The sequence below is a fragment of the Crocodylus siamensis genome, chromosome 2, assembly GCF_052110815.1.
Source record: "Crocodylus siamensis isolate JL-2025a chromosome 2, ASM5211081v1, whole genome shotgun sequence".
Lineage (NCBI taxonomy): Eukaryota > Metazoa > Chordata > Crocodylia > Crocodylidae > Crocodylus > Crocodylus siamensis.
The window spans coordinates 154,372,851-154,400,616 of record NC_143396.1 but is presented as its reverse complement, the minus strand read 5'-3'; the positions used below and the strand labels follow the sequence as shown (position 1 = coordinate 154,400,616).

Here is a 27,766-nt window from a genome sequence, read left to right as displayed (position 1 = left end):
CTTTATGTAACAAGCTTTTATTTTAAAGTGTTTTATAGCACTAATAGTAAGCATAGCGAAAGAAACCCATTCTCACAAATGTTTGAGCACTCTTATTTTCAGCAGACTTGGGAAATAGTAAAGATTAAACTATCCAAAGCCCACATGCATGTCAGTGACCTTTTAGTGTGCAACAGAAACAACAAATGGTAGACTCATTTACTAAATGGAAGAAGCTTGAAATAATATTGGACTAATTTCTTCATAATAAGCTATATAGAGTTTTCTGTAATTAATGTCAAGATTTAACATTTGTAATGGCAGTAATTTGGATATCAGAATTGAAAAAAATATGTACCACCATACCTTATAGTCAGTTAGAGAGAGAAGGGGAATAAGATCTATGTCCATGTAATATGGCATAATGGGTAGTGTTTTTTTAGGGCAATTATTATGGTCCTTAATGATCTGATCTCTTTTTTTTTGTCCTTTGTTGAAATCAAAGTAAACACAAGCAACCAAGTAAACACTTGTTCAAGAAAGGAGATGCAGTCTTTAGTATGAATTTTGAATGAACACAGATTGTAGAATTAATCCTGTTTGTTCTATCTAGGATCTTATACTACACTTTTGGTTGTCTTATGAAGCATATACTTGAAAATCTGGGTGCAGGGAACCATCTGAGAGTCACAATAAAGAGGAAAAACAGTTTAAGGAATTTTAACTGAAATTTCATAGTGAAACTGAGATGGAAAATCTTTATTCAGAAAACAGAATTATAAATGTCAAAAGAATCCCTCTAAATAGAACAAGAAAAAAATCATAACATATTAAGCACTTCACATTTTACATTGTTAAAACTTTAATATATCCAGCTTGTGAATGAAATAATACGCTATGTCAGAAGAGGGCAGCAAGTTGCAGGGTATTATTTTTTAGGATCTTTGAGAGTTTATTTCCATCCTATTTTAAATTTCTTGTTTAACATTTGCATTAGGTTTTCTTTAAATGAAGTATTTAGAGGTTCACAGTGAGGGTTCACATTTAACCCATGTGAGCTAGATTCAGTTATTTAACTAATTGATCCCTTTTAAATATAATTGTGGGCACTCTAAAAATGTTATTTGTATCTCTTTATTTGCTTCAGGGTGTTCCAGGACCTGGACAATATGAAATAAAAAGTCACTTTGAGAAGAAGCAGTGTACAGCACAAAGTGGAAACAAAGTTGCACGTGCTCCTTTTCTTACACAGTCCAAAGTAGGTGGCAGAATATTTTTTCCTTTTATACTTTACTGGTCAAAAATTGCTTGAATAAGAAACCTGCAGGATAATCAACAGGTGGTAATAGGTCATGGTCAGTAAATTATATTTTCCTTTACCTGTGTTTTGTGTGTTGATGAGTGTGGGTGGTTCATATTGGTGAGATGGATAGAAAAATATACAGGCACATGCATTTGTTTATCTTCATGAGTGTACGTGTATACATAAAACATAGATAAAACTATGTTTGCATTGCTATGTGCATTGCTTTATGTATGTGTATATCAGTGTCTGTGTGTAATGTATGCCTGTATAGAAAATATAATCATATGTATATCTGAATTTCACTTCAACCATACACTTTCTTAAAGAAAACAGAAATGAGGCTCCATATACACTTTCAGAGAAAAATGTCTGCCTTTATCTCACTGCTGAATAATGAATCAGAACCATTAGCAAATAAAGAGGCTATAATTTAGAACAGAGGGCAGCAATCTCTGGCCTGTAGACCAGATCCAGCCTGCAGAGCCATTTGATCCAGCTTGCAGACCTGGGGCTTTGGTGGCGTTCAACAGAGGTCATTAAGTGCCAGCTGTGTGTGCATGCTCTGTGCTGCCATGGGGAAAAGCAGTGCCATTTGGGTCCTAGTGCCCACCCATCTGCTTCTGACCCAAACTGGGTCACTCCAGCCCACAGCCTAAAAGGTTGTTGACTGCTGATTTAGAACCCTGTGGTTATCTACTTTGTCTCACACTTTAAAATATAACTCTCAAAATGCACAATATAACTCTTAAACCTGTAATGAAAAGTCAGAGGTGATGGAATGTACAGCATGCAAATCTCTCTGCTTTGTTAATCAAATTACCACTTACATCCTATTTCAATCACCCTTCCTACAAACCATTGTAAAATTTTGAGATTATTATACTGAGAGTTCATAAACCAAGTATAAAAGAATAGGAATGTAGAGATGGAAGGGACCTCACAAAGTCATCTAGTCCAGCTTCTTGCTCAAGGCAGAATCATTCCTAACTAAATCATCCCATCCAAGTATCTGCCCTGCCTGCTATGGAAAATGTTCAGGAATGGAGATTTGACAATTTTTGTGGTTAGCCTGTTCCAATGTTTGACCACCTTCATAGTCAGAAAGTTCCTCCTAATCGCCAACCTAAATTACCCTACTGAATCTTAAGGCCATTACTCCTAGTAATGTCATCTACAATGATGGAGAAAAGCCCTTCTGCGTCTTCTCTGTAATTGCCCTTCAGGTATTTGAAGACTGTTAACAAATCTCCCCTCTGTCTTCTCTTCTCCAGATAAATAATCCTAGATCTTTCACCCTTTGTCATAAATTTTGCCTCCCAGGCCTCTAATAATTTTTGTTGCTCCATGACGGACTTTTTCCAAACTGCCCACATCCTTCTTGAAATATGGGACCCCAGACTGGACACACTGTTCCACACTGAATCAAGGGAAGAATCACTTCCCTTGATTTACAAGTGATTTATCCTATTAGTGCAACCCAGGATGCTGTTGGGGTTTTTTTGGCAACAAGAGCACACTGTTGGCTCATATTCAGCTTCTGATCATCTGTAACCCCCAAGTCCTTCGCTGCAGTACTTCAGTCTAGCTAAACGCTCCCCAGTCTGTATTTGTGCCTGCAATTATTCCATCCTAAGTGCAGGACTTTGCACTTGTCCTTGCTGAGTCTCATCTGATTTATTATGGACCATTTCTCCAGTTTATCCAGGTCTTTCTGGACCCTAGCCCTACCCTCTTGAGTATTTGCCACTCCACTCATCCACAGATTTTCTAATCTGTACACTCAGATACATCATCCAAATCATTAATGAAGATGTTAATAGGGGGGCCAGAATTAGGAACCCCACTTGATATCTACTCCCAGCCATTCAGGACTACTTGTTATGATGATCCAGCAAGTTATGTATCCACCTTACAGTACTTTAGCCCATATTTCCTTAGCTTGTTGATGAGATTGTTGTGAGACAGTGTCAAAAGCCGTGCTAAAATCAAGGTATATCTCATCCACTGCTTTCCCTCCATCCTCAGAGCCTGTCACCATATCATAGAAGGAAATCAGGTTAGTCAGGCATGATTTGTTCTTGGTGAATCCATGTTGGCTGTTCCCAATCACATTGTTCTCCTCTAGGTGGACTGTAATTGATTCTTTAAGGCCCTGCTCCACGATCTTTTCAGGTATTAAGGTCAGACTGGTCTGTAATTCCCCATATCCTCCTTCTTCCCTTTTTAAAATATGGGCACTGTATTTGCTCCTTTCCAGTCATCTGGGACCTCACTTAGATTCCTCAAGTTCTCAAAGAGGATAATCAATGGCTCTGAAATTACCTCAAGCCAATTCCTTCAGTATGCTAGAGTGCATCTCATCCAGACCTAGCCACTTGAAAGCATCCATCTTTTTCTAAGTAGTTCCTAATATGTTCTTCTACTCTAAATACTTTGTTTCTTTCCCTATCCTTGCTGCCACCTGCAGTCATCATCTGGTAGCTGACCCTACTTGTGAAGACTGAAGTAAAAAAGGGAATTCTTTAGTCTAAACCAGTGGTTCCCAAACTCTGATAGATTGTGCACCACCAATTTAAAATGATACAACCTTAAGTACCACCAACAAACTTTCCAGTTCAACCTTAAGTACCACCAGCAAACTTTTCAGTTCAACCTTAAGTACTACCAGGAAATTTTTGCCATATAAAGAAATTGTTATAAATCTGCTAACACATACCACTGACAGGTTGTCTGTGTACCACTGATGGTACCCACACCACAGATTGGAAACCGCTGACTAAAGTGAAAAATGGAATACTAGTCTAGACAAAAGTGAAAATGGTTATACTTTCTATGTCATCCATAACTAAATTGCCAGCTGTATTCTGTAAGGGACATAGTTATATCTTAAATCATGCCTTTTTTCCCTGCATATTTTCCCCTATTAAGATCATAGAATCATACACATCATAAAAATTAAGGACTAGAAGGTACCTTGAAAGATCATCTAGTCCAACCCCCCCCTGCTCTGGGCAGGAATACTGCTGAGATCAAATTATCCCAATAAGGTGTCTGTCCAGTCTCCTCTTGAAGACTTCCAAGGTTGAGGGCTGCAGCACCTCCTTGAAGTCTGTTCCAGATTCTGGTCACCCTCACTGTAAAGAAACTCTTCCCTGCATCCAACCTGAAATCATCCTCTAACAGTTTATGGCCATCGCTCCTTGTCCTCCCCTGAGGCTCCCTAGTGGACTTCTTTTCTCCCAGCTCCTTATATTCACCCTGTTACGTACTTACAGATGGCCACCAAGTCCCCTCCTCAGTCTACTTTTCTCCAGGCTGAACAGTCCCAGAAACCTTAGTCTTTCCTCATAAGGTTTGATGATGAAGTTTCCACTTGTTTTAGGATTCTTTTTTAAGTTTCATGTCATTGAAGAGATTGTTGTCTAGCCAGGATAGCTTCATGTTGCTTCCTGTTCTTCCGTCATATCAGGATATCTTGTTCTTGTGCCCGTAAGAGGGCCACCATAAAGTACAGGATTCCTTTTCCCCTCAGACTTGCCTTCCAGGGGATCCTGCCCACCAGTTCCCTGAGCTTGTCAGAGTCTGCTTTTCTGAAGTCTAGTATCTTTATTCTGCTGTTCTCCTTCCATCCTCCCCTTAGTGTATTGAACTCTTATCTTTTCGTCATCACTATCACCTGAATTACCTTCCATGTTCACATTCTCAGCCAATTCCTCCCTGTTTGTGATCAGTAAGTCAAGAGGACCTTTCTCCCTAGTTGGCTTCTCTGCCGTCTGCATAAGAAATTTATCCCCAATACACTCCAGAAATTTGCTGCACTGCTAGTACACAGCTATGTTTCCCTCCCAACATATATCCCAATAGTTTAAAGCCCCCACAAGAATTGAGTCCTGTGATTTGGAAACTTCTATCAGTTGTGCAAAGAAGGCTTGTCTACCTCCTTCTCTGGGTTTGGAAGCCTGTAGCAGATGCCCATCATGACACCCCCACTGCAGCTCTCCCCTCTGACCTTTACCCAGAGGCTTTCAACAAGCCTACCTTCCAGTTTGTAGTGCATCTCTGAACATATGTATATGCCCTTTATATATATATATATGGCAGTGGTTTTCAGCTTGTGGTCTGGGAACCCCTGGGGGTCCATAGGCTATGTTCAAGGAGTCCATGAAACATGATTGTGATCGATTTAAAGTATCTGAATACCCACACTTACAATTCAAAAGGTTATCCACCTCCATTTAAAATTTGCAGGGGGCCTGCAAATGAAAAAAGTTGAAAACCACTGACATAGGAAAACACCTTTTCCTTCTACCTCCCCCCACCATATATTCTTCCTGCACAAACCATGCAGAATAATAATGGTATTTTCATGGGGAAATCCCAGTGACAAACTGGAGATGAAATTGTAGTCTCGGAATTCAAAATGTACATTTGTAATTTTTTAAACCATATATAATGTATAGACATTAAACAAGTAGAAATGTTCTTTTTCCCTCTTATCCCTTTCATTTAGCCTCTTTGCTTTCCATTTATATTTATTTCCTTCTCCAACAGCAGTGTAGGCAAGCCAGAATTTGTCTTTCCAATGCATATAATCCATGAAATTTTTATCTTATTCAGGAAAATCTGAGCCAAATATCCCCACAGACCTAGAAATTCACATACATTCTTTTCTAGGTTTGTTGGAACACTTTATGGAAGGTTCTCTTTAGAAGGCTGCTGGACTGTCTTTTTTTATTCATCAGGCCATCAGGATGGCTTCTCTTTTTCTGACAATTGAAGATTTTGTGAATGGGCTTAACTGTAGTTACTGTAACCTGTAAACTTCAAAGACATAAACAACTTGCAGCTTTGTTAATGATTTTGACATAAATCCATGAAGGACGTGCATAACTTTAAAGTTTACAGGGTACAATGTTTTTAGAATCTTTAAGAAGTCTAGTCACAGTTTTCCTCTGTTCTCATGTTTGACAGAGCATAAAAATGAACTACAACATACATTTTTAAAATTATGTAGAGAGTTACCTTGCATACTTCTGTGTATTTATTTTTTACAATTTTGTTAATCATTTCTCATCACAGGATAAATATTTCTAAGATTTTTACATATTTTAGGGATGATTATTTTACCAGTATGCTTATGACTAAAATTGCTAACTGGGATATCCAAATAAAACACACAAACCTATATTTTGGTACCAGAATTACTTATTTTCAGAGGTTAAGCAAATTTGGCTGTCAAAAAATCATTGTTTTATAGTTGTGAAAGGGAGACAGAACCTTTGAAGATAGCTCATTTTTATTTTGATGCTAAATGCAGATTTAGATTCATAACTACATGTTAGCACCACTGTCCACTCGTGTCCACAGGGCTAAGGGATTGTTAAAGCACAATTAAATGGACATGAAATAAGAAAATACATATCAGTACAACTAAAGCATGACTTTATTGATACAACAAATGTTATTGTAGTATTTTCTATGTACAGAGAGAGAAAAACACTTAGTACAATGATCTCATCCAATCCCAGATGTGACTTTGCTCAATGGAAAAGGTGGCTGACCAGTTCCTGAAAGTAAAGTGTGTGTCGTTAACAGGGATGGTCCAGACAAGTATTAAAGGTTGCATTTATGATGATACACTTAACCTTTCTTGCTGTCCCTTTCTATGTTTTTCTTCAAATTCACTCCTCTGACTTCTTTGCTTTTGGATTGGTCTCTCTACGGTCAGCATACTGCCCATATTTTATCCTGTTAGCATGTTCCTTTGTTCAATAGACCCATCATGAGCATACCTCTTAATTTGGTCTTTTTCCAGTGTCTTACTTTGCGTATCATTCATTGGTCTCCTCTTATCACCTTTTATTAACATATCCAATCATTTCATCCCTCTGATTCAGCCCATTAGTGCTAAGTTCAGTTAATTTGAGCTAGTAACAAGACTATTACTATGTAATGTTAGAAAAACTTCTCACAGTGATAGAAAGGGAAAGAAGTATCATGCGAGCAAAACTGAAGGCCATAAGCTATTTGCAAGAGGCAAGGCCAGCTAATATTGCAGACATCAGCAACATGAAAGTTCAAAACTTAAGCAACGGTAAAATAAGGCTAAGTATAAAAGAAAAATTTAAATAATACTATAATTTACCTCTCATTCTTAAGCATAAATCTGACAAGCTACCCTAACATAGGAATCAATGCCTGAATAGTTGTTCATTAGGATTTTAGTCATGTGTTTTACATTAACCAAAATTAGAACTGTGGGTAGGATTTTAAAGTATGTGTGAGTGACTTAAGGAGAACATTGTCTTTCAGTAGAACTTGTTCATCCAAATTATTAGGTGCTTTTGAAACTTTCACCTTTCATGTTTAGTTTCCTGTGACAGGATGCAAAAAAAAGTAATATTTGAAACATTGCAAACTCTCGTGGGGATTGAGAGCTTTGTAAAATGGACATTTCAGCCATGCACAAGCATGCAGTTCCCTATCATGCCTCCCAGATGGAGTTCTTCAAAATCACTGTGGCCACATGCAGTGGCATGTTCTCCAGCATGGAGTACAGCAAAGGTGTGTCAATCTGTGGCTCTGCTCCTCTCTCCACCCACAGAGCAGATGGACTAGGGTAAATTGACCTCCCCTCCCTGTGCCCCATTCTGCCCTGCCCTATGGAGTATCCTAGTTCCACCAGTGGGGCAGAGGGTCTCCAGCTTTGGTGGTGTTGGCAGTACCCAGAGTTCTGGGAGACCAGATGGGAGAAAGAGCACTTCCTTGTGGGATTCTAGATTACCGATTTACTGCACAGGGTGGAACAAAGTGCTACAAATAGTATCTCTTTCCTTAAGGTACATTTGTGTCATGCTTCAGAGGTTTTTACTCCACCCATATGTCTGTACATAAGCCTTTGGGAATGTTTTGAAGACTTTTTTAACTTATTTAAAATGTTATGTCTGTCTTCACTCCTTCTATCATTTCAAGTTACTTGTAAGCTGCTTCATAATTTAGGGTAGGAGGATAATTGTATAGTTCAGATGTAATATTTGATATAATCTTTTTAAGATAAATAAACTGGGTACCACATAGACCCTTATACAGGAAATTCTGGGTAAGATCTGGAAGGAGTCTTCTATCCATGTTATTGGCAGAAAGTATGTCCTTTTACAAAGGAATTATGAGACAATTGCAGTGTACTTTTCTAAAATATTTCCCCCTTTTGTGTGGTTCTGTGATGTAGTGCTGACTGGCAGTGGATGTGGCTGTGTTTGTATATGTACTTTTATTTAGCTTTCTGTAATATTTCAAGTCAGCGATGTGTGTAAGTCATTTGCTGTATAGATTATAATAATAAAAGCTGTATATGAGTGGCCTTATTCTCAAACATGGCCATACGCAACTACTTGTTATCTATTATACTCTTGCATGTGTGTACCTGTGCACATCGTAAGATATATAACTGCCTGTGTGTGCCCAAAAAATCGTTCTAGAAACACATGCAGTGTTTGTGCTTTTAATTGCATATACCCATCTTTGAAAAATCAGGCCCTATACATTCAGATATGATTCAAGATATTAGTTACTACGACATCTAAATTAACTTCACTTCATAATTCCCTGATGGTGCTATACTAATGTGGGCACTTTCTGCCCAGATAGTTTCTAAATGAGCTGCAGGCTGTCACTGGTATATTTCTTCCTCTGCTTCACTAGAGATTTGTACCTGTGAAATCAATCACACCAGCTCCTGGCACATACAATGAACCACGGTCAGCTCTTGAGTCCTTGAAGAAAATATCAGGAATGAAAAAGATCCCATTTGGTCAAACTGCTGTTCGATTCACTCAAGACTCCAGGCTAGAAAAAACACCAGGTTTGTAATTAATCCAAATATTGCTGGTATTCAGTTTACATAACCCCAATATTAACAAGACTGATATTCTAAGAAGTTATCTATTAATCTTAAAATGTAATATTAAAATACAGTAAAAATTAGGACAAAATATACACACTTATTTGTTTATACAGGAGTCTGGAAGGAGGCCAGAGGGAAACAAATGTAGCCTCCCTTTCAAAGTTGTATTAGTTCGGTGTTTCTGGGTAATTTTATATGGATTGTACAAATGTTGGTGCATGATCAATGTTATGAACACCTGTTGGGTTTAGTGAACCTGAAGAATTCTTGACTAACATAAAAACAGCTTGAATTGGATCTGTAGGCCATAATGTGTATATATATTGTTTTATTTGTGCTATTGTTAAATAAGGTCTCTCTGCAAAGACAGGCTCTGTATTTGTTTAGTAGCAGAAGAGTAGCCCATTCACTCACTTAATGGAGACTAGGTCTCTTTATAGCAAAATAGCAATTGCTTCTAAAGTTTCTTTTGTTCCTTCCTGTCTGGAAAGGTCATACCCCATGACAACCAGGTAAAGCTATATATTTTGGTGATGGATTCCCTCTATTGCTGTACTGTAGGGTGGGGTTGTTGAGCTGGTAGCCCAAAAGTTCCTGCCCAGTTTCCAATCCCCACATTGTTCTTGCTGCTGCAGTTGGGGGTCTCCAAGGCAGGGTAGTGCAGTAAGAGAGGGGCCATGGTGGTGGCTGGAGTTCTGTGCTGCCTGCATAGTAGGGAGGGGGACCAGAAGGCCTCCAACAGCATGTGACCTTCATGGCTTGTGACCCTGACAGCATGCAACCCCCAGCTGCTCAGAAGATGGGCAGTCCTGCTGTAGGGCACTGGATGAGATTGGCCTACAAGGTTATAATTAGAATGCCACAGAACTTCTGCAGGTCAAACTGTGTCTACTGATGACCAATGCTTTAAGAATCTCTCTTTTTTTTTAAAAAAAGGGTAAGATCTAGCTACCCATGTCAGTTTTAAGACATGTTGAGTATTTTTAATTAACGCTAGAGAGACACAAAAGTGCCATCCTAACATACATAGTGAAATAGAAAAGTTTTTTGATTTGGGCTTTTAGTAACAAGCCACTAGAAATCACAGAACAAAATATCTTGGCCATTCTCGATAATTTACTGCACTTCAAAGGAGCAGAACTAAGTCAAAGCTGCATCTAGCTGCTATATCAGCAATTCACCCACCAATCCAAAAATCTTTCAGTCTTTGTTTCTCTGATGATGAGCAATTTTGAAAAGATTAATGGTAGTATATCTGCCAGTTAGGAATTTGGTCCTTTCCTGGAATTAAAAATCAGTGCTTGCAGCACTTTTGGGGTGCAGCTGTCCTCTCCCATCTCTTTCATCAAAGACTGTTCTTCAGTAGCTATAAGATCAGCTGCTTTAATGGCAGGAGCCCCAGGCACCATGCTCTACAAAGCGATGGTTGCATTTAAGGGCTTACCTTTATTTTCTGGCAATGGTAGATAATCTGATTTAAAAAATAAGTATCACCTAGTCATCTTCGCAAAACCCCGTACCTGAAAAGGATGAAAAAAGGCTGTGCATGCTGGTTGTACACTAAATATTCTCTTTTTACTTAAGAAGACCTGACTTTTATACTTGTCTGTGGCTTGTTGGTCAGGAAGGATCCTGTTTTTTTTCTGATTTAAAAAAATCCCCAGTTTTCAGTTTAAAAAAGTAGCCCAAAATCCACATGTTTCTGTGATTAAAATGAAACACCACTGTATATGTGTGTGTGTTTATGTGTATATATGTATCTGTGTGTGTGTGCATTTATATGTATATTATGTATGTGTATTAGTGGTATTTCATATTAATCACAGAAAAATGTGGATTTTAGGTTACTTTTTTAAAACTGATAATTGGGGATTTTTTTTTAAAATTAAAGAACACCAGGATCCCTTTTGGTCAGTATTGATGTAAATAATTTCTAGATGCATTCTTCATGCATTGTTGTTGCTGTGCAGTAGACCATGTACTGATTCTGTACAAAAAGCCTCAGTCTGCCAGGGTCCAGGCTACATTTGTAGCATTTCTGAGGAAAGCTTCTAGATATTTGCAAGGTAGCAGTGTAGTCATCAGTGTATACCTTACAGTGGCTTCAGGGCTTTTGGCAGTAGGAAAGCATAGGCACCCCATGGATGTCACTATGGGGTTCCTGCGTTTAGAGGCTTTCTAGTGTCAGTACCCTCTGTTCTGTCTTCCCTTTTAGCATTTTTTCCTGCCATCTCATGATGTACACTCAGTAGGGGAGGCTATCCAGAAGGTTAAACACACTTTAAAGAAACAGGCCCGTATCTGATCTTCAGCTCCCTGGCCACATCTCACTTTTACTTTAGTTGAGCCTTGTAGCTCGGGGCCTGCTGTTCAGGGCCACAGGTTTCTGGCTCAGCTTTGGGTCATGCTTCATGACCTCAGGTGCCAAAACTCGTGATCTCTACCATGTTGTACACTAGTGGTCCCAGATCATACCCAGTCCTTATACTCTGCACACTTGGCTGAGCTTCGAGTTCAGGGCATCCCCAGACAGCCCTTTTAGTAGCTTCCACCTCTTCTTCAGCCACCAGCTGGTCCTCTAGGAGACGAGGTGAAGAGCCCCAAAATGCCAATGCCCATGCCCAGGCACAGCAATGTCCTGCAGGGGTTCAGCTCACTCCTGTGTGGCAAGCTTCAAGTAGAAAGAAAACAAAATAGAAACCGGGGACTTAGCTTGCTTCCTGTGCAGGTCTGCAGACTCTCTTTACTCAGGCTTCTTTTCAAGCCCCCCTTGCAGCAATCAGTGCTCCTGGTCTTGTGTCTCCCAGGGAAGGTTCTGTCCCCACTAGTTCCCTCAGCCAGACTGTCCCACACTAGTCCAAGGCATGGGTTTATGTAGCAGACTCTGGGTCACATAACCCTTCACTTGCACTTTCTGAGTAGTTAGGTTCTATTGGCACTTGGATTCAGTGGTCATCTTGTTTCACATCATCAGCTGGTGGCCAAGCTGTGGCAGCACCTGGAAGCCCACCAACTCAGACCACGTAATAAAGGTTAAGTGAAGGAGTGTGTGTATGTAGAGCAAGAGAGATGGGGGGGGAAGGGCTGGCCTAGGGAGACAGACAGGAAGGGCCATGGCTGCATCAGCTGGGGTGAGAATGTAGAATGAACGTAGCAAGGGGAGGGGGGAGGGAGGATGGAAAGGTAGCAGTAAAAGCAGACCCCAAACCACCCAGTCTTCCTAGTAATGGGTTAAGGGTCCTGTTACAGATAGATATACTCACAAAAAAGGAAAAGAAAAAAAATAGTTAGTTACCTGAACTGTAACAGTTGCTCTTCAAGATGGATTTTGCACACACCCATTCTCCTTTGCCCTAGCTGCAGAGTCTATCAACTTCATCCCTATGTGAAGGGTATGCCAAGTGTTCGGGCAATTCCACACATTTGTAGTCATGGCTGAAGGCACAAGGACGTTCAGGGACTATGTGCTGCCATTATGGTTACTGCTGCTAGAAATGTTCTGACTTGAATTCACATGGCTAAAGAGGAATGGATCTATACAGAGCACATTTAAAAACCAACAGATGTGGCAGAGGTAATCTTTATATGTTTGGTTGTTTGTATTAGGAAATGCTGAGGTTATGGAGGCTTTTAAAAATCTCAGTAATTCAGCTTTAGAAAGATGTACAGAGATTCTCTTGTATGTAGCTGTTTGAATGTGCATTCAGTGCAGTGCAGCAGAGGAGATATTTACACTGATTATCATCATACAGCAAATATAGGTACACACATAGAAGCATAATAACACTGTGCATGTTATTCCAGTTGCTTTAGATAACTAAATAATAATACTTACCTTATGGTACAGCAGTAACAAGGTTGTACAACCGAAGTCAGTTTTTAGCAGTAACTTTAAACTTTTATTCTGGAAAATCTCACTGAAATGGCAAAACACAAAATGTAGAGTATAACATCTCTGTTTGAATGTTTTACCATAGTTTAATGAAACATAAATTGAAAAGATAAAAAGAGTCTAAAAGTCACCTCTTTTAACAATTTTTTTTAATAGATTGCTTCATTTTTCTTTGTATCCCTTTCACAAGACATCTAAAACCCTCTGGGACTTCACATGATGATTCCTTTAATATCAGTTATACTTCAGCAAAAATTATCTTTAGAACATTTTATGCTTTTTAGTTATAGTTGAAAATACACGCATTAAGGGAAACCTGCTGATTTTTAATTTCGTGAGAGAGAGAGACTCACAAAATGTTTGTATGCTGTAGTTGTGAGCACTCTGACATATGTAAGAGAACTGGGGTCAAACCTCCTCTCTTCTGAGTCCTGTGAAAATGTTCTGTGCATTAGTTCCGGGAGGAAATTTTCCCTTATCAAAAAAGAGATTTGTAATTAGTCCTCAACCTGGATACCTGAGTAATAAGTCCTAGGATCTAATGTAGGTGTCTTATGGCTAAGCAATTCAAACTATGCTTCTTATCTTTGGAGGGTGATTGTATACTTACATATGATTCATGTAGTGATGTCATTGAATCATAGAAAATTGGGGGTGGAGACCTCAGGAGGTCATCTAGTCCAACCCCTTGCTCGAGGCAGGATGTTCCCCAGCTGTATCATCCCAGCCAAGGCTTTGAATATCTTAAAAACCTCCAAGGATGGAGATTCCACAACTTGTCTGAGTAATCTGTTCCAGTTCTTTACCACCCTCCTAGTGAGAAAGTCCTGCTTAATATCTAAACTAAACTTCCCTTGCTTCAACTTTAGACCATTGTTCCTTGTTCTATCATTTGCCACAACTGAGAGCAGTCTAACTCCATCCTCTCTGGAACCACTTTTCAGGTAGTTGAAGGCTGCTATTAAATCCCCACTTTGCTTCTTTAGATTAAATAAGTCTACTTCCCTCAACCTCTCCTCAGAAGTCATGTGTTCCAGCTCCCTAACCATTTTTGTTACCGTCCATGGGACTCTCCAATTTGTCCACATCCTTTCTGAAGTGGGGAGCCCAAAGCTGGGCACAGTACTCCAGAAAAGACCACTTTAAAATAGATTTTAAATCTGATTGTGATTTTGCCAGGTTTTGTGAATCACCAAAATATATTTTTCAAGTTTGTTTGTATCTAACCCAAGGGTTGGTTGGTTTGGGTCTGTGTTCTGTTCATGGGAATATATGAGTCAAAGCACTTTTAAGCCGTAAGACTTGTAGGTACTCTCTGTTAGCATGTTAGAAGGTAAAGAGTTATGCTTCATATTGCTAGGAAACTCAGAGATAAATTTACTGATGTAGACAGGCCTGTGTGCACTTCTGCTGTAACTGCTGCAGGCTCTATCTTGTTTCCAAAAATCCTCACAAGCGAGTGATCACTATAGTCATCATGGAAACCAGAATTCCTTAGCCAACTGTTGTCCAGAAATATATGTAACTTGCAGAGAACCCTGTTCAGTAAATGTGCAGCAACTTTGTGTGCTCATTAGCTAAGACAATTTATTATAGTATGCTAGTATAACAATTTTAAGTACTATTAAAAGTTAGTATATTTCTGATTACTATATACGATAAAAAGTTGCAGTTGTATAAAAACTACTGTGATTTTTTTCAGGTCCTGCATTCTATAATATTTCCAACTATAGCATAGAGAGAGAGAGTTTTAAAAAAGCTTTCTTGGAGAGTACAAAGAAAGGAGCATTTGGATCTTCAGCTCCTCGACCTTTACTTTTTCTTGAAAGAGAAGAAGCTTTTTATACTCCTGGACAAATTGATTATCAGGTAACATAAAGCTATTTAACTTGTTAGAAAGGTTAAAGAATCTTTCTTGGGAGCTTGGGTTTATTATGATACTGTGCAAATAAAATGCACCATATAATGTTATGTCATATATTGCAGTGTTGCAATATAATATACATTGTGGAGAAGAGAACTCTGAACAATAAGCACACATCAGTACATGATAGACTTGTATAAATATATTTAAGCACCTCCCTATTTTCCTAGAGCTCTGGTTTTTAGCTCTTCTCTGTAGTAATTGTGAATTAAAATGTTCATTGAAATCTTCAAGCATTTTGACACCAAAGTGGTACACCAGGATACAGCTTTATTTATCAAAATGTTGTAGGTATATTACTTCTGTATGCTTGGGTAGAATTTTTTCAGACCAAGTTAACTCATATTGGCATATTCTTATCTCAACATATGTCTACCACGTCACAGTAGTTAATCCTAGCATAGTTTAAGTTGGATATGTAATCAAACTGAAACAGAGAGCGGTAATTGTGCCCTTAGATTTGTATACACAGTTTCCACTGACATTCTGCAGAAAAGGACCTGGGGCTTACAGTGGACAATAAGCAGAATATTGTTGCCAAGAAGGCTAATGACATACTGGGCTAGTTTGGGAGTAGTGTTGCACGCATGGCAAGGGATGTGATAATTCCCCTCTAGTCAGTGCTGGTTTTGGCCACGTCTGGAGTACTGTGTTCAGTTTTGGGCCCCACTACAGAAAGGATGTGGACAAATTGGAGAGAGTCCATCAGAGAGCAACAAAAATGATGAGGGGACTGGGGAATATGACTTCTGAGGAGAAGCTCAGGGAGCCAGGCTTATTTAGTCTAGAGAAGAGAAGACTGAAAGGGAATTTAGGCTTCACCTACCTGAAGGAGGGTTTGAAAGAGGATGGAACTAGACTGTTCTCGATGGTGACAGATGATGGAACAAGGAGCAATGGTCTCAAGTTGCAGCAAGGGAAGTTTAGGTTAGATATTAGGAAGAATTTTCTCACTAAGAGGGTAGTAAAACACTGGAACAGGTTACCTGGAGAGGTTGTGGAATCTCTATCCTTGGAAGTTTTTAAGACCTGGCTGGACAAAGCCTTGTCTGGGATGATCTAGTTGGGTGGTCCTGTTTTGAGCAGGGGGTTGGACTAGATGACCTCCAGAGGTCCCTTCCAACCCTAATTTTCTATGTGTATATGACGGTGTTGGAAAGGGATGAGTGCTTGAGCAGGAGGTAGACTAACACTGAGCTATGCTGGGTAATTGAAATGAAGAGGACAGCCCAGTAATGATAGGAAATAAATAACTATTGGTTACAGGGATTATGAAACCATTCTGGAAGAAAATGCTCAAGCTTTGTTATATAGGTAGTATTTAAGTAGATATGCCATAACAGTGGGAATTGTTTAAAATAGACAGTGCAAGAACATTTCAAAATAAATGGAATAGGATATGGCTAAATATATTAAATAATGAATCTGAGCTAGAAGTAACACCCAATTCCCAAGTAGAATACAGTTGGGCACCAATTAATCAACAAATTTAAAACAAAAATACTTCTAAAAAACAGAGAAGGTTGGTAATAGGACTGAGAAAAGGACTTGGCATGAAAATAGTCATGCGAGTAGTACTTAGTCTTCAGGGGGAAAAAAAATCCCTTCAGTGAACATTCTTCTTTGAACATTATTGCAGAGAGAGAGGAATACCAGAATTAAACATGCATTCAATAAAAACATTCACATAACATAGGCAATGCAGTGATGATCCATACTTTTATCAAAACAGAAGTGACATGTGTCTGGTATTATTTAAGATTCAATTAGAAAGCTGTCATTGTCAAAGTCCCCCATCAGTTTTACGAAATCTGTCTGAGAGAGATTACTGTATCTAAAGAGAATATCCATGTTATTTCACTGTAACTAAGGTTTTGGAAGTTTTGCCCATACAGCTCGGGGGAGGGAAGGGGGAAGGCGGAAGGTAGGAGAAGCCAGCCAGGGGGAACTGGGCTGGGGTAAGTCTTTTAAATTGCTGCCCCTTCCGCTTTGCTGAGCAGTGGTGAGGCAATGGGATGTCAGTTAGTGGGGAACTGGGCTTAGGGAGGCTCTCCCTGGGGGTGGCAGAACAAATCCCCTGCACAGTGCTCACACAAGAGTCCCAGGCCCTGGACTGCAAGCAGAGTGCTGGGAGTAGCACTGTGAGCCCCCCACCTGTTTCTCACAACTGAGTCTCAGGAGTGAGAAGGGGATGGGGATTTCCCTGCTTCTACCTCTGCTCCACCCCCTGAATCCAGGAGCAGAGCAGAGAAGCAGCTCCTCTGGGGTAAGGGAGGCTTTGCCCCACTGCTCATCTACCCTCTTGGTCTAGGTGGGGAAGGGAGCTGCAAAGCACAGCCCCTGGCCCCTTCCCCAAGCCAGGAAAGTGCCCAGCTCCCTTCTCCAGTCTGGGTGGGGAGAGGAGCAGCCATCTTTCCTCCCTGCTTCTTTAGCAAGCTGGATATTGCTCTATTTGGGGTAGGGGCTGGGGTCTTTTCCCCAGTGCTCTCTGCTATGGGACTGGAGTGGAAGTTGTTCTCTGACCTTGTTTCCTAGAGCCCAGTCTGAGGCAGGTTCATGGAGTAGATCAACTTGGTCTTGGAAAGGCATGGAGAGCAGGGGAGAGGGGTTGGCTATGGACTGAACATCTGTAGTGCTCCCTCTCCTAGGAGGATTTCAGTTGGGAAAATTACTGATAAATTTCCCCTGAAATGAACATCAGTTGTTCAATTGAACATACCTTGTTACATCTGGCCAGCCATGGGACGTCATTGCCATTAATACTGATCATTTAGAGTAAAATCCATTTATCTATTCAGGCAGTATAATAGAGCTCTAAGATGAATTTAAATTACATTTGAGCTTTATATAGCTCTGTAAATCTGTGTTAAATACAGATCAGACTCATGGCCTTCCTATTTTTGACATGCTGTTTCAGTAGCAGAATTTATCAAATAAACATGTTTTACAAACACAAAATTGCTGGAAGTCTGGTAAGCTGTAAGATTTTTCTCTTTCTTCGCTCTTGTCACTGTTAATCACTAGGACCAGGTACAGAAGTTACACTTATTGCATGGTAAGTAGGCTGAAAGTGCTCTGCAGCCATAGCTGAACAGACAGTGAGGGCATATAGAGCGCTCTATAAATGGCGGATCCCACTCTAAGATAAACCTGGATGGATGTGGTATCAGACTTCAGTGCTGTAGGTTAGATCACCATAATGAACATCTGTACTACATCACATTGTGACTCACAGTAGGTTGCATTCCACCAATTTCCCCTGGAGTATTGTGGCACCCTACTCACCCCCACCCCTTGTGGGGGAGGGGCCTAGTCTAAGCCAGAGCTAGTCTTCTCTGCCCAAGCACTGGGTTAACCCCACTCCATCCTACCCCAGGGTCTCAGTGACCTAAGGCAGCAAACCCCCTGTTTCCAACTCCCTGCCCACCCCCCGCCATTGTTCCATCTGCCCAGCTATGAGCCACTGTCTGGTATCATCACTCAGTGTATGAATTCCATCTACCCTGTCTGGGCATTTGTAAAGATTGCAGCTTTCCATTAAGTGCTGTTCTGTTTGCTGGATACCATATTCACACAAGGGGCTGTCCAAGGTGTTCATCTTGTACAATATTGTTTTGAAGTGTCCGTATCCAGATTTCAGTCTGTTCAGCTTCACCCATGCTTCTCTGTCAAGATAGTTCAAAATGAGGGACTCATTTGGTGTTGGTGTAAAATGCTATAGGAACTGTAGGAATAGATTTCAGACTGGATTACTCTGAATGATCATTTAATTTCCATTCACCCCACCCCTTATCTGTATTCAGCGCATTACAAGGCCACAGTACCCAGCCCGCCGGGCTCACCACAAGCCCAGAAACCTGGCAGCAAGGGAGTGGTGTCTTTTTATGCCACTCGATCTAATGCCTGAGAGTTCAGGGAATACATCTGTGTGTGTGTAAGTTATGCAGCCTGTTATGAGTCTCTGTGTACTGTTAAATACAGCATTGAGCTTCTTCGTGCAACAACTTCTGGACCATAAAGGAGCACAGAAATGTGTTGGGGTGCTTACCATATGGGGCATATGCCATAACAGCAAGTATGGCAGAAGACCAGCTTGGCTTATCAGGGAACTCTTCAGTGAACTACAGTACAAAAAGGAAGCTTATAAGAAGTGAAAACTTGGACAGTAGTACTAAGGAGGGGTATAAAAGTATTGCTTGGGCATGCAGGGATGCAATCAGGAAGGTCAACGCACAACTGGAGTTGCAGCTAGCAAGGGACATGAAGGGTAACAAGAATGGTTTCTACAAGTATGTCAGCAACACAAGGAAGGTCAGGGAAAGTGTAGGTCCTTTACTGAATGGGGGAGGCAATCTAGTGACAGATGATGTGGAAAAGGCTGAAGTACTCAATGCCTTTTTCACCTGAGTCTTCACAGGCAAGGTCAGATCCCAGAGTACTGAACCTGACAGCACAGGAAGAGGTGAGTAGCTAACAGTGGTGAAAGAACAGGTTAGGGACTATTTAAAAAAGCTGGATGTGTACAAAGTCCATAGAGCCAGACACTGTGGCAGGAAGCCACCTTTGTTTCTCCCCAAAATCTCTGTGCTGTGACAATTTGATTAGGATGGACCCAGCAGAGGAGACACACCCTTACCCTATCTCTTTAGGTAACCTGAGCTGGCTACATTCCTGAGGGAGGGGGAAAACCTGCTCCCTCTGCCTACGTGTCTGGTATCAGCTACCTGGGTGAGGGGCTTCTACCTGGTGGGCTAGAGTCTGCCCGGCAACTAGTGATGTATTTCAAATTGGTTGGCTGACAGCCAACAGGTGCTGGCCTCCATTGGACCAGGTGAATGAGGTCACAGGGGCTATATAAGTTAAGACTGCAGGAGGAGGGGGCAGCAGCCATGCGGGGGACTCGGACTTAGAGAGGAGCATTACCATCTGAAACTGGCTCTTTCCCTCATAACTCATGAGCAAGGAACGGCCTGCCTCCAGAGGGAATCTCCAACAGCCTCTGGATGATGCTTGTGAGTAAGCTACTCGAGATCTGAGTAGATATATAGCTGGCAGTAACTCAGATGCGTGATCAAAAGGCTACCTCAACCAGACTGTTTTGCTCTATGAAATTTCTATGATATTTTACCCTATTTTCACCCTACCCCTGTAATCAATAAAGTTCTCCTTTATGACCAGTGTAGGAGACTTATTGAGGGGTGGGTCTAAATTATGCTTAAGAGGCCCCTTAGGTCTGCGGAATAAGAGGGACTTTCCTTTTTGGCCCTTGACTTGGGGAAGTGCCCCAAGTGCTTGTACTGGGTCAAGTACCCATAGGACTATTAGGCTTGTGTTTCTTCGAGGACACAGGGCCGAGAGAGTCCTTTGTTGGGGCGGTGGCAGCTTACGTTACCCCCAGGCTAGCGGGTGTGCTCCAGGAAGGGGGTAAGCCGGATGTGAGACACCCCTAGGGAGGCACTCGGAGCCTGGAAAGTGGTTGGGTGCAGTGAGGTGGGTGGCTCAATGCAGGAGCGCCCCCTACTGGTCCGCCAGACACGCACCTGAGGTGCTGAGGGAGTTGGCTAATGTGATTGCAGAGCCTCTGGCCATTATCTTTGAAAACTCATGGTGACTGGAGGAGCTCCCAGACAACTGGAAGAGGACAAATATAGTGCTCATATTTCATAGATTTCATAGACATTAGGGCTGGAAGGGACCTCAGAAGATTGAGCCCAGCCCCCTCCCCCAGGGGCAGGAAGTCAGCAAGGGTCGTAGGATCTCGGCAAGATAAACATCTAAATTCCTCTTGAAGGTGTTCAGACTAGGTGCTTGAACCACCACTGGCAGCAGTCTATTCCAGACTGGGGGCTTGGACTGTAAAGAAGTTCTTCCTTATGTCCAGCCTGAAATGGTCCTGAAGCAGTTTATGACTGTTCAACCTTGTCATCCCCTGGGGCGCTCTGGTGAACAGATGTTCCCCCAGATCCTGGTGGTCACCCTGATAAACTTATAGGTGGCCACCAGATCACCCCTGAACCTGTGCTTTTCCAGGCTGAAGAGCCCCATAGCTCTCAGCCTCTCATCATAAGGTCAGTTTTCCTGACCTCTGATCATGTGTGTAGCTCTCCTCTGCACTCTCTCAAGCTTCTCCACATCCTTTTTGAATTGCGGAGACCAAAATTGGACACAGTACTCCAAATGAGGCCTCACCAAGGCCGAGTACAAGGGGAGAATGATGTCCTGTGATTTGCTTGAGAAGCATCTATGGATGCAAGCCAGCATTTTGCTCGCTTTACTGTTCGCAGTATCACATTGAAGGCTCATGTTCATCTTGTGGTCAGTCATGACCCCCAAGTCCTTTTCATCCATAGTGCTAGCCAGTGTAGCACAGCCGAGCCTATAAGCATGCTGTGGGTTTTTCTTTCCAAGTTGGAGAACGTTTCATTTTTCGGTGTTAAACAGCATCAGGTTCTCATCCGCCCATTTCCTGAGCCTGTCAGGGTCAGCCTGGGTCGCCCTCCTATCCTCAGGTGTGGCTGCTTTATTCCAGAGTTTAGTGTCATCGGCGACCTTGGCCAGTCCACTTCTGATACCAATATCCACATCATTAATGACAGTGTTGAATAGTGTTGGCCCAAAGACAGAGCCTTGAGGGACCCCACTAGTCACAGGGCACCATGATGATTGACTTTTGTCAACCACCACCCTCTGGGTCTGACCATGGAGCCAATTCCCCAGCCAGGGGATCATGGCAAAGCCGAGGCTGCAATTGGCCAGTTTTGCCAAGAGGTGATCATGGGATATCAAATCGAAGTCTTTTTTTAAAGTCAAGATATACAACATCAATCCCATAGCCTGAGAAAGGGAAGAAGGAGGAACTATGGACTGGTCAGCCTCACCTCAATCCCTAGACAAATCATGGATCAGGTCCTCAAGCAACCTATTTCTAAGCACGTGGAGGAGAAGAAAGTGATCAGGAACAGTCAGCATGGATTCACCAAGGGCAAGTCATACCTGACTAACCTGATTGCCTTCTATGATGAGATGACTGGCTCTCTGGATGCAGGGAAAGCAGTGGACATGATATACCTTGACTTTAGCAAAGCTTTTGGTACAGTTTCCCAAGGCATTCTTGCAAGCAAGACCAGGCTAGCCAAAGCCTTGACTGGGATTATCTAGTTGAGGATTGTCCTGTTTTAAGCAGGAGGATGGACTAAAAGACCTTCTGAGGTCCCTTCCAACCCTAATTCTCTATGATGCTATTATTTTTAAGTGTGATTGTTCTGTGCATTTTGAAGTTGGCACCCTATGTCATGCTGGGTAAGCATCTTAAGGCAGCTACCCATGCAGAGACTTTTTCTGTTGACCTGGTCGTGAGGGAATGGTCTAACATAACTCCTGGATAAGTTCATAGGGAAGGATGTTCATAGGAGTATGTTGATAGGGAAGGATGTGTTTCCTACTCTGATATTCACCGTGGTCTTGGCTCAAAGATTATTCATGTGGAAGATTGATGATACTGATTTATTGATGCTTCTGCCTCTCAAACAACTCCCTCCAACCCCTTCTGTCACTGACTTGGCGTGAAGGTGAGGCGCCAGGCTTGGTTCCCCCATATTGTTGTTGGGGCTTATCAGTCTGTGTTACACTAAGCAGGTCATAAATTTGGGTAATTAACAACTGACCATAAATCTGGATAATTGACAGTGCATCTCTCAAGGTTGTGTTGTTTTCTTGAGGCCAGCATTTTACTTGGACCCACCTGAAGCAAACCATAACCCCAAGAGTTTCTGGTATATGCTGAAAGCTGTTTGTGAGCCCTGCAACTGAAGTGTAACCAGTAGGTGAATCTGCACATTTTTGCTGATGATACTCTGGGCTCCATTTGGTAAAGCAGCTTTGAATGAGTACCTCTTTGGGTAAGGCATAGCAGGATAGGGGAATTCTCTCTAGCAAAACCTCCCCCACTCCCTCCCTCCCTCTTCTCTCAGAGAAAAAGAGAACACTCATCTCTCTCAGCCCTGACACTTGGGTTTTCCAGAGCTCCTGCCTCCGACAGCAGGGAGATAGAACCCAGGCATCCAGGTTTTCCCAGCTGGGAGGTGGAATGCAGGTTTTCTGAGCTGTAGTTAGTGCCGGATCATGAGGAGGTGTGTGGCTTCTGGCCCTGGGTAGGGAAGGGGTCTGGACAGGGGACTTGTGAGAGGTCCCTCAGTATCTGACTTGCCTGCAGGCTCTACATTTGTGCACAGGAGGCCTGGTCATAGCGCTTAAGATTCTGGATCCAGGATGGTTGCCTGGACAATTGCAGAGTGCAAAATACATGAGTAGACAGCGCTGGCAAATTGAGGAGCAAAGGGGACGATTGATGTTGGGGTTGGAATGGACAGGTTGGCAACTGCTTGCTCCAGAGTTGCTGTGGTACTTGACTGAGCCTCCCAGGAGAGGCTGGGGAGATCTATTGATAGCCAGCTGCTTTCTGGGGGAGGCTACATGCACTGTTATGGAGCTGAGTCATTGCATCACCAGGATAAGGGGTTTATGTACAGGGTCAAAGACCACTTGGGATACAGTTATGACACCTCTGAGTGGCATCAGCACTGCCTCCCATGGGGAGACTGTTGCCCTCCCAGGCTGGAGTGGTGGGGCAGGCTAATGCTTCCTTCCTCTTCTGGCATGGAGAGACCTACTTCAGGGACTAGTGCATGAGACGACGTGCCCGACAGTCCCATGGTGGGGGGAGAGGGGGCTGGATGGTGGCCATGGTGGAATGCTCCACACTGCACATTGATTAGGAGATGCTGGGGTGTTGGGGAGCCCTGGAATACGAGTTATGGCATGTGGGAGCTGCCAGCCCATGGTCCAAGGATCCAGGAAGGCATCTGGTGGGGCCTGCTCTGGGGAGCAGCACTGGGAGAGGGGACAGAACTAGGAGAGGGGACCAGGCTGCCTGGGACCTGATGCCAGGGCCAACATTGAATCAGCCCTTCCAGAGTAGCTGCCTTAAGATGCTTACCCAGCATGACATAGGGTGTCAACCTTCCAGGGACAACTGCTGCTGCTGGTGGTCGCTGGCATAGGTGCAGGGCCTCAAAGAGGTTCTGAGACAGTCTTAGCAGGGGGTGGGAGCACTCAGAATGGTGTGGCAAATGGACCCATCAGCCCACTGGGCCAGGCCACTGTGGGCCTGGGTCCCGCTGTAGGGGAGTGGGATACCCTCTGCAAGAATAGGCAGCCCCCTGGTTTCCAGTTCAAGTTCTGGACTGGGCAACATTCTGCAGTTTTTCTTTATTATGTACATGAAAAGTTTGGCAGCTATAACATTTAATTAAACCTAGGTGCAGCAGTTTAATGCATGGCATTCCACCTGCCGCCCCAAGGTCTCGTGGTTGTTAGGTTGAACCCCCATGGCTGCCCACCTCCCCACTTCAACATCATAGCTGCCTGGTACAGCTAGAGTCTCTCCCCACTCTCTCAATGTTAACTGAAAAGAAGGTTCCAAGTTCTGGAGCAGGCAACATTCCATAGGTTTTGTTTAATAAACACACTAGAAGTTTGGCATCTTCAACATTTGATCAAAACCAGGCATGGCTCTTCTTTGTGCTGCATTCCTCTGCACCTGGTGTATGCCTTTGGGTAGGTTGGGAAGGTAGAGGGTAAGGGGGATGGTGTGAGCTGTGGGTAGCATGAACATACACACACACACACACACACACACAGAATGTCTGGGACACATGCACATAGAACCCAGGTGTCCAGGACACACACAAACACACACCCATGTTTTTGACACTCACAAACACCACATGGCAGGAACAGAGCATGCTGTGTGGGCATATGTGGGACAGCTGGCTGGTGGCTCATGGCCATAATGTGGCATTGCCACATCAGGTCTGGGTGGTTGGCATGATGTCCCTGCCAGCCAGTCAGGAGTGGCTTGGCTGTTTGGCTTCTCTCGGTAGTCTTTGCCAGCCAGGAGAGCCTGTGAGGCACATTGGAGGCATGCAAGCATCCCCATTACTTGCTGTGCTTGGGTTGTTAAGGCAGGCTCCAAGCTCCCTGCCCCCAACAAGGTTAATGGGTGTTTTCTTCCCACCTAACTGTGGGCACTTAGAGTAAAGCTCAAAAGTTAGAGCATTTCTGCTGCAGGCTTCTTGAAGATTGTACTTAGCCTAGATACCGTGGAGAGATCTGGGTTAGCTTGTTCTCTTGGGAACACTTGTTAGGTAAGTTTTACTTCTCTGCTGGTTCATGGTAGTTTTTCCCCACTACAGATTTTGCCTTGATTCTGTAATTGTTCTTGCATGTATAACACAACATCCTCACATGGGTCATTGAGGGGGATCTACCCAAATTGTGCCAGAAATGCCTCCCTCTCATGCCACTATAGATTGGCTGAGGGAGCCTGGTGGCACTGCTGCTTGCCACATGCTCGTGATCATCCAGGAGGCAAAAACCATGGTTTTAAATATGCCACAGTTTTTGTTTCCTGGCCAATCAGCAGCAAATGGTGGTCCATTGGGGGGTCTTAGCTAATCAGCAGCAGGGTGGTGTGTGGTGAAAAGAGCAAGATTAATGGAGTTGCTGTGCCGTGCACCTCTGGCATGATTTAGGTAGATCCCTAGTCATTGACAAGAGAATAAAACCCTGCATCTCTGGCTCTAAAAGGCATGTTTCTACCACCTGGTCTGACAAGTGGCCTGTCTGTTACCTATAAGGCTGTACAAATTGATTAAATTTTTTTGGTTCAGACATTCAAAGGGAACAGAGAAACACACAAAGTAAGCATGGGTATTGTATTGTTTTCTGAACAGAAGTATTCACCTGGGTAATAAAGCTTGGCATTTCAGAGGTCTGGCTTGTATTTAAGCTTTTGATTTGGTCTTGTATCATTTAGTTCCACAGAGTTTTTCACTAACATCCACTCTCTCTCAACCTTGGGTACCAATTCTCTGCTCTAGTCTTTCAGTCCCTTCATCTGATTCAACACTTATGATTCAGTTTTTGTTTGCATAAAAGATACCAGCAGAAACAGGCATAAGTTAGATTTTTGTGAAGGCTAACAAATCTTTCTCACAGATTCCCTGTTAAGTGCATTTTGATTAAGTCTGAATAATCATTTTTGAGAATTTCAAGTATAGCTGCATTACTAGATATGGAGACAAGGTTCTTTGGGTAAATCTGATATCTTTCATTAGACCAACTCAAATAGTTGGAAAAATTCTTCTTAGCAAGTTTTTGGGTATAAATACCCTTTGTTAGGCTGAGGAAGCATCTGCAGTTGGTGTGTGTTCTTCCTGGATGAAATGAATAGTAAAGAAGCCAGAGGCTGGTATGTATGTAAGAATGCTAGTCAGTGAAGATGTAAATTGAGGAGTCAGTGGGTGAGAGACAGGCTGGGGAGGAAGGCAAGGGGGATTAATGTAGCTGGTAAATAGTGGAGAGGTACCTGGGAAGCCAGAAGTTTGGCAGGTTATAATGTGTCATAAATCCAATGCCTATATTTAGTCCATGACTTTTTGTATCCAGGAGGTTGATGAAGTGAAGTTCATAGGCTCGTCTGTGAAAAGTATTTTATAAATTTCCTTAGTATTAGAACTGTGAGATTGGGAATGCGCCCCCCCAGGTGATTGGGTATTCTTGTCTTCAATAGATTTCCATTGTCTGTTCATTCTGGTGCGCAGCTGTTGCACATATTTACATATTTTCCATCAGGGCATTTGGTGCATTGGATGAGATATATAACCTTTCTGGAGGTGCAGTTGTAAGATACAGGAATGCTGATGGTTTTGTTGTGGGGTGTAGTAATTGTGGTGGTGGTAGAGATATGTTGACAGGTTTTATATTTATTGTCATGTTCTGGTCTGGATCCATTTGGTGTGTTTTGGGCCATAGGAAGTTTACTTCTGGTGATGAGGTTAGCGATGTCAGGTGCTTGTTTGAAGGCTAAGATGGGTAGTTCTGGGAAGATTTCTTTAAGAATTGGGTCTTGTAATATGAGTTGTAATTGTTTGAGGATTTTCCATATAGGTTCAAGGGAGGGGTGATATGTCATAACCAGTGGTATGTGATTTGTGGGGGTTTTCCTTCTGTACTGCAGCAATTCTTCACATGGTATCCAGGTGTCTCTTTCAAATGTGCAGTCTATCTCTCTCGAGTGTCTGTGTTGGCCTTTTTGAGATTTGTGAGGTGGCAATCTAGAGTGTTCTCAGTGCAAATTTAGTGATATCTGAGGGTGTGGCTGTATATTACAGCTTTCTTGGTGTGTATAGGGTGATTGCGCTGGTAAATGCGCTTCCATGGGTACAAATTGTATACAGAGTTTGTAGGGACGTTGGGAAAACATCCATTAACAGTGCAGCTTATTTAACTATGTTAAGAAATTCAAGGATTTACTATATGGCTTAATCTTGGTAACTTTGGTTGGCTATGTAGAATTACAGAGAACTCAGCATTGTGTTCTGCTTATGCTAAGGATGAATAATCTATAATAAAGTCAAGGAAGTTGCTTACATAGTAAAGTTTAAGCTGTAAAATGTAGACCGCATCAAGACTTTTTTCCCCCCAAAGAAGATATTTAATATTATTTTATATAAAAGGAAAATTAAAATGTTCCTAGATTCTAATATTTAAAGAAATATGTACAAATCTTAAAAGGCAAACAAAGCAACAATGTATATTTCTTTCATCTACTGTCACTATCAGTTAATTTACATATTTCATTTTCAGGGTTAGTCACTCCCTTATTCTCTCTTAAAGTCTTGTATTGTCAAACACATTAGA

General features: G+C 42.2%; 1 protein-coding gene across 1 annotated transcript in view; it reads left to right on the top strand.

Moving 5' to 3' along the window:
• STPG2 (sperm tail PG-rich repeat containing 2) overlaps positions 1-27,766 on the top strand; it is a 556,360-nt gene that overhangs the window by 142,293 nt on the left and 386,301 nt on the right. The window contains exons 7-9 of the mRNA XM_090034782.1: positions 1,127-1,237; positions 8,987-9,146; positions 14,783-14,949. Of these exons, the coding sequence (XP_089890908.1) occupies positions 1,127-1,237; positions 8,987-9,146; positions 14,783-14,949 (438 nt within the window). The remainder of the gene's footprint in view (positions 1-1,126; positions 1,238-8,986; positions 9,147-14,782; positions 14,950-27,766) is intronic.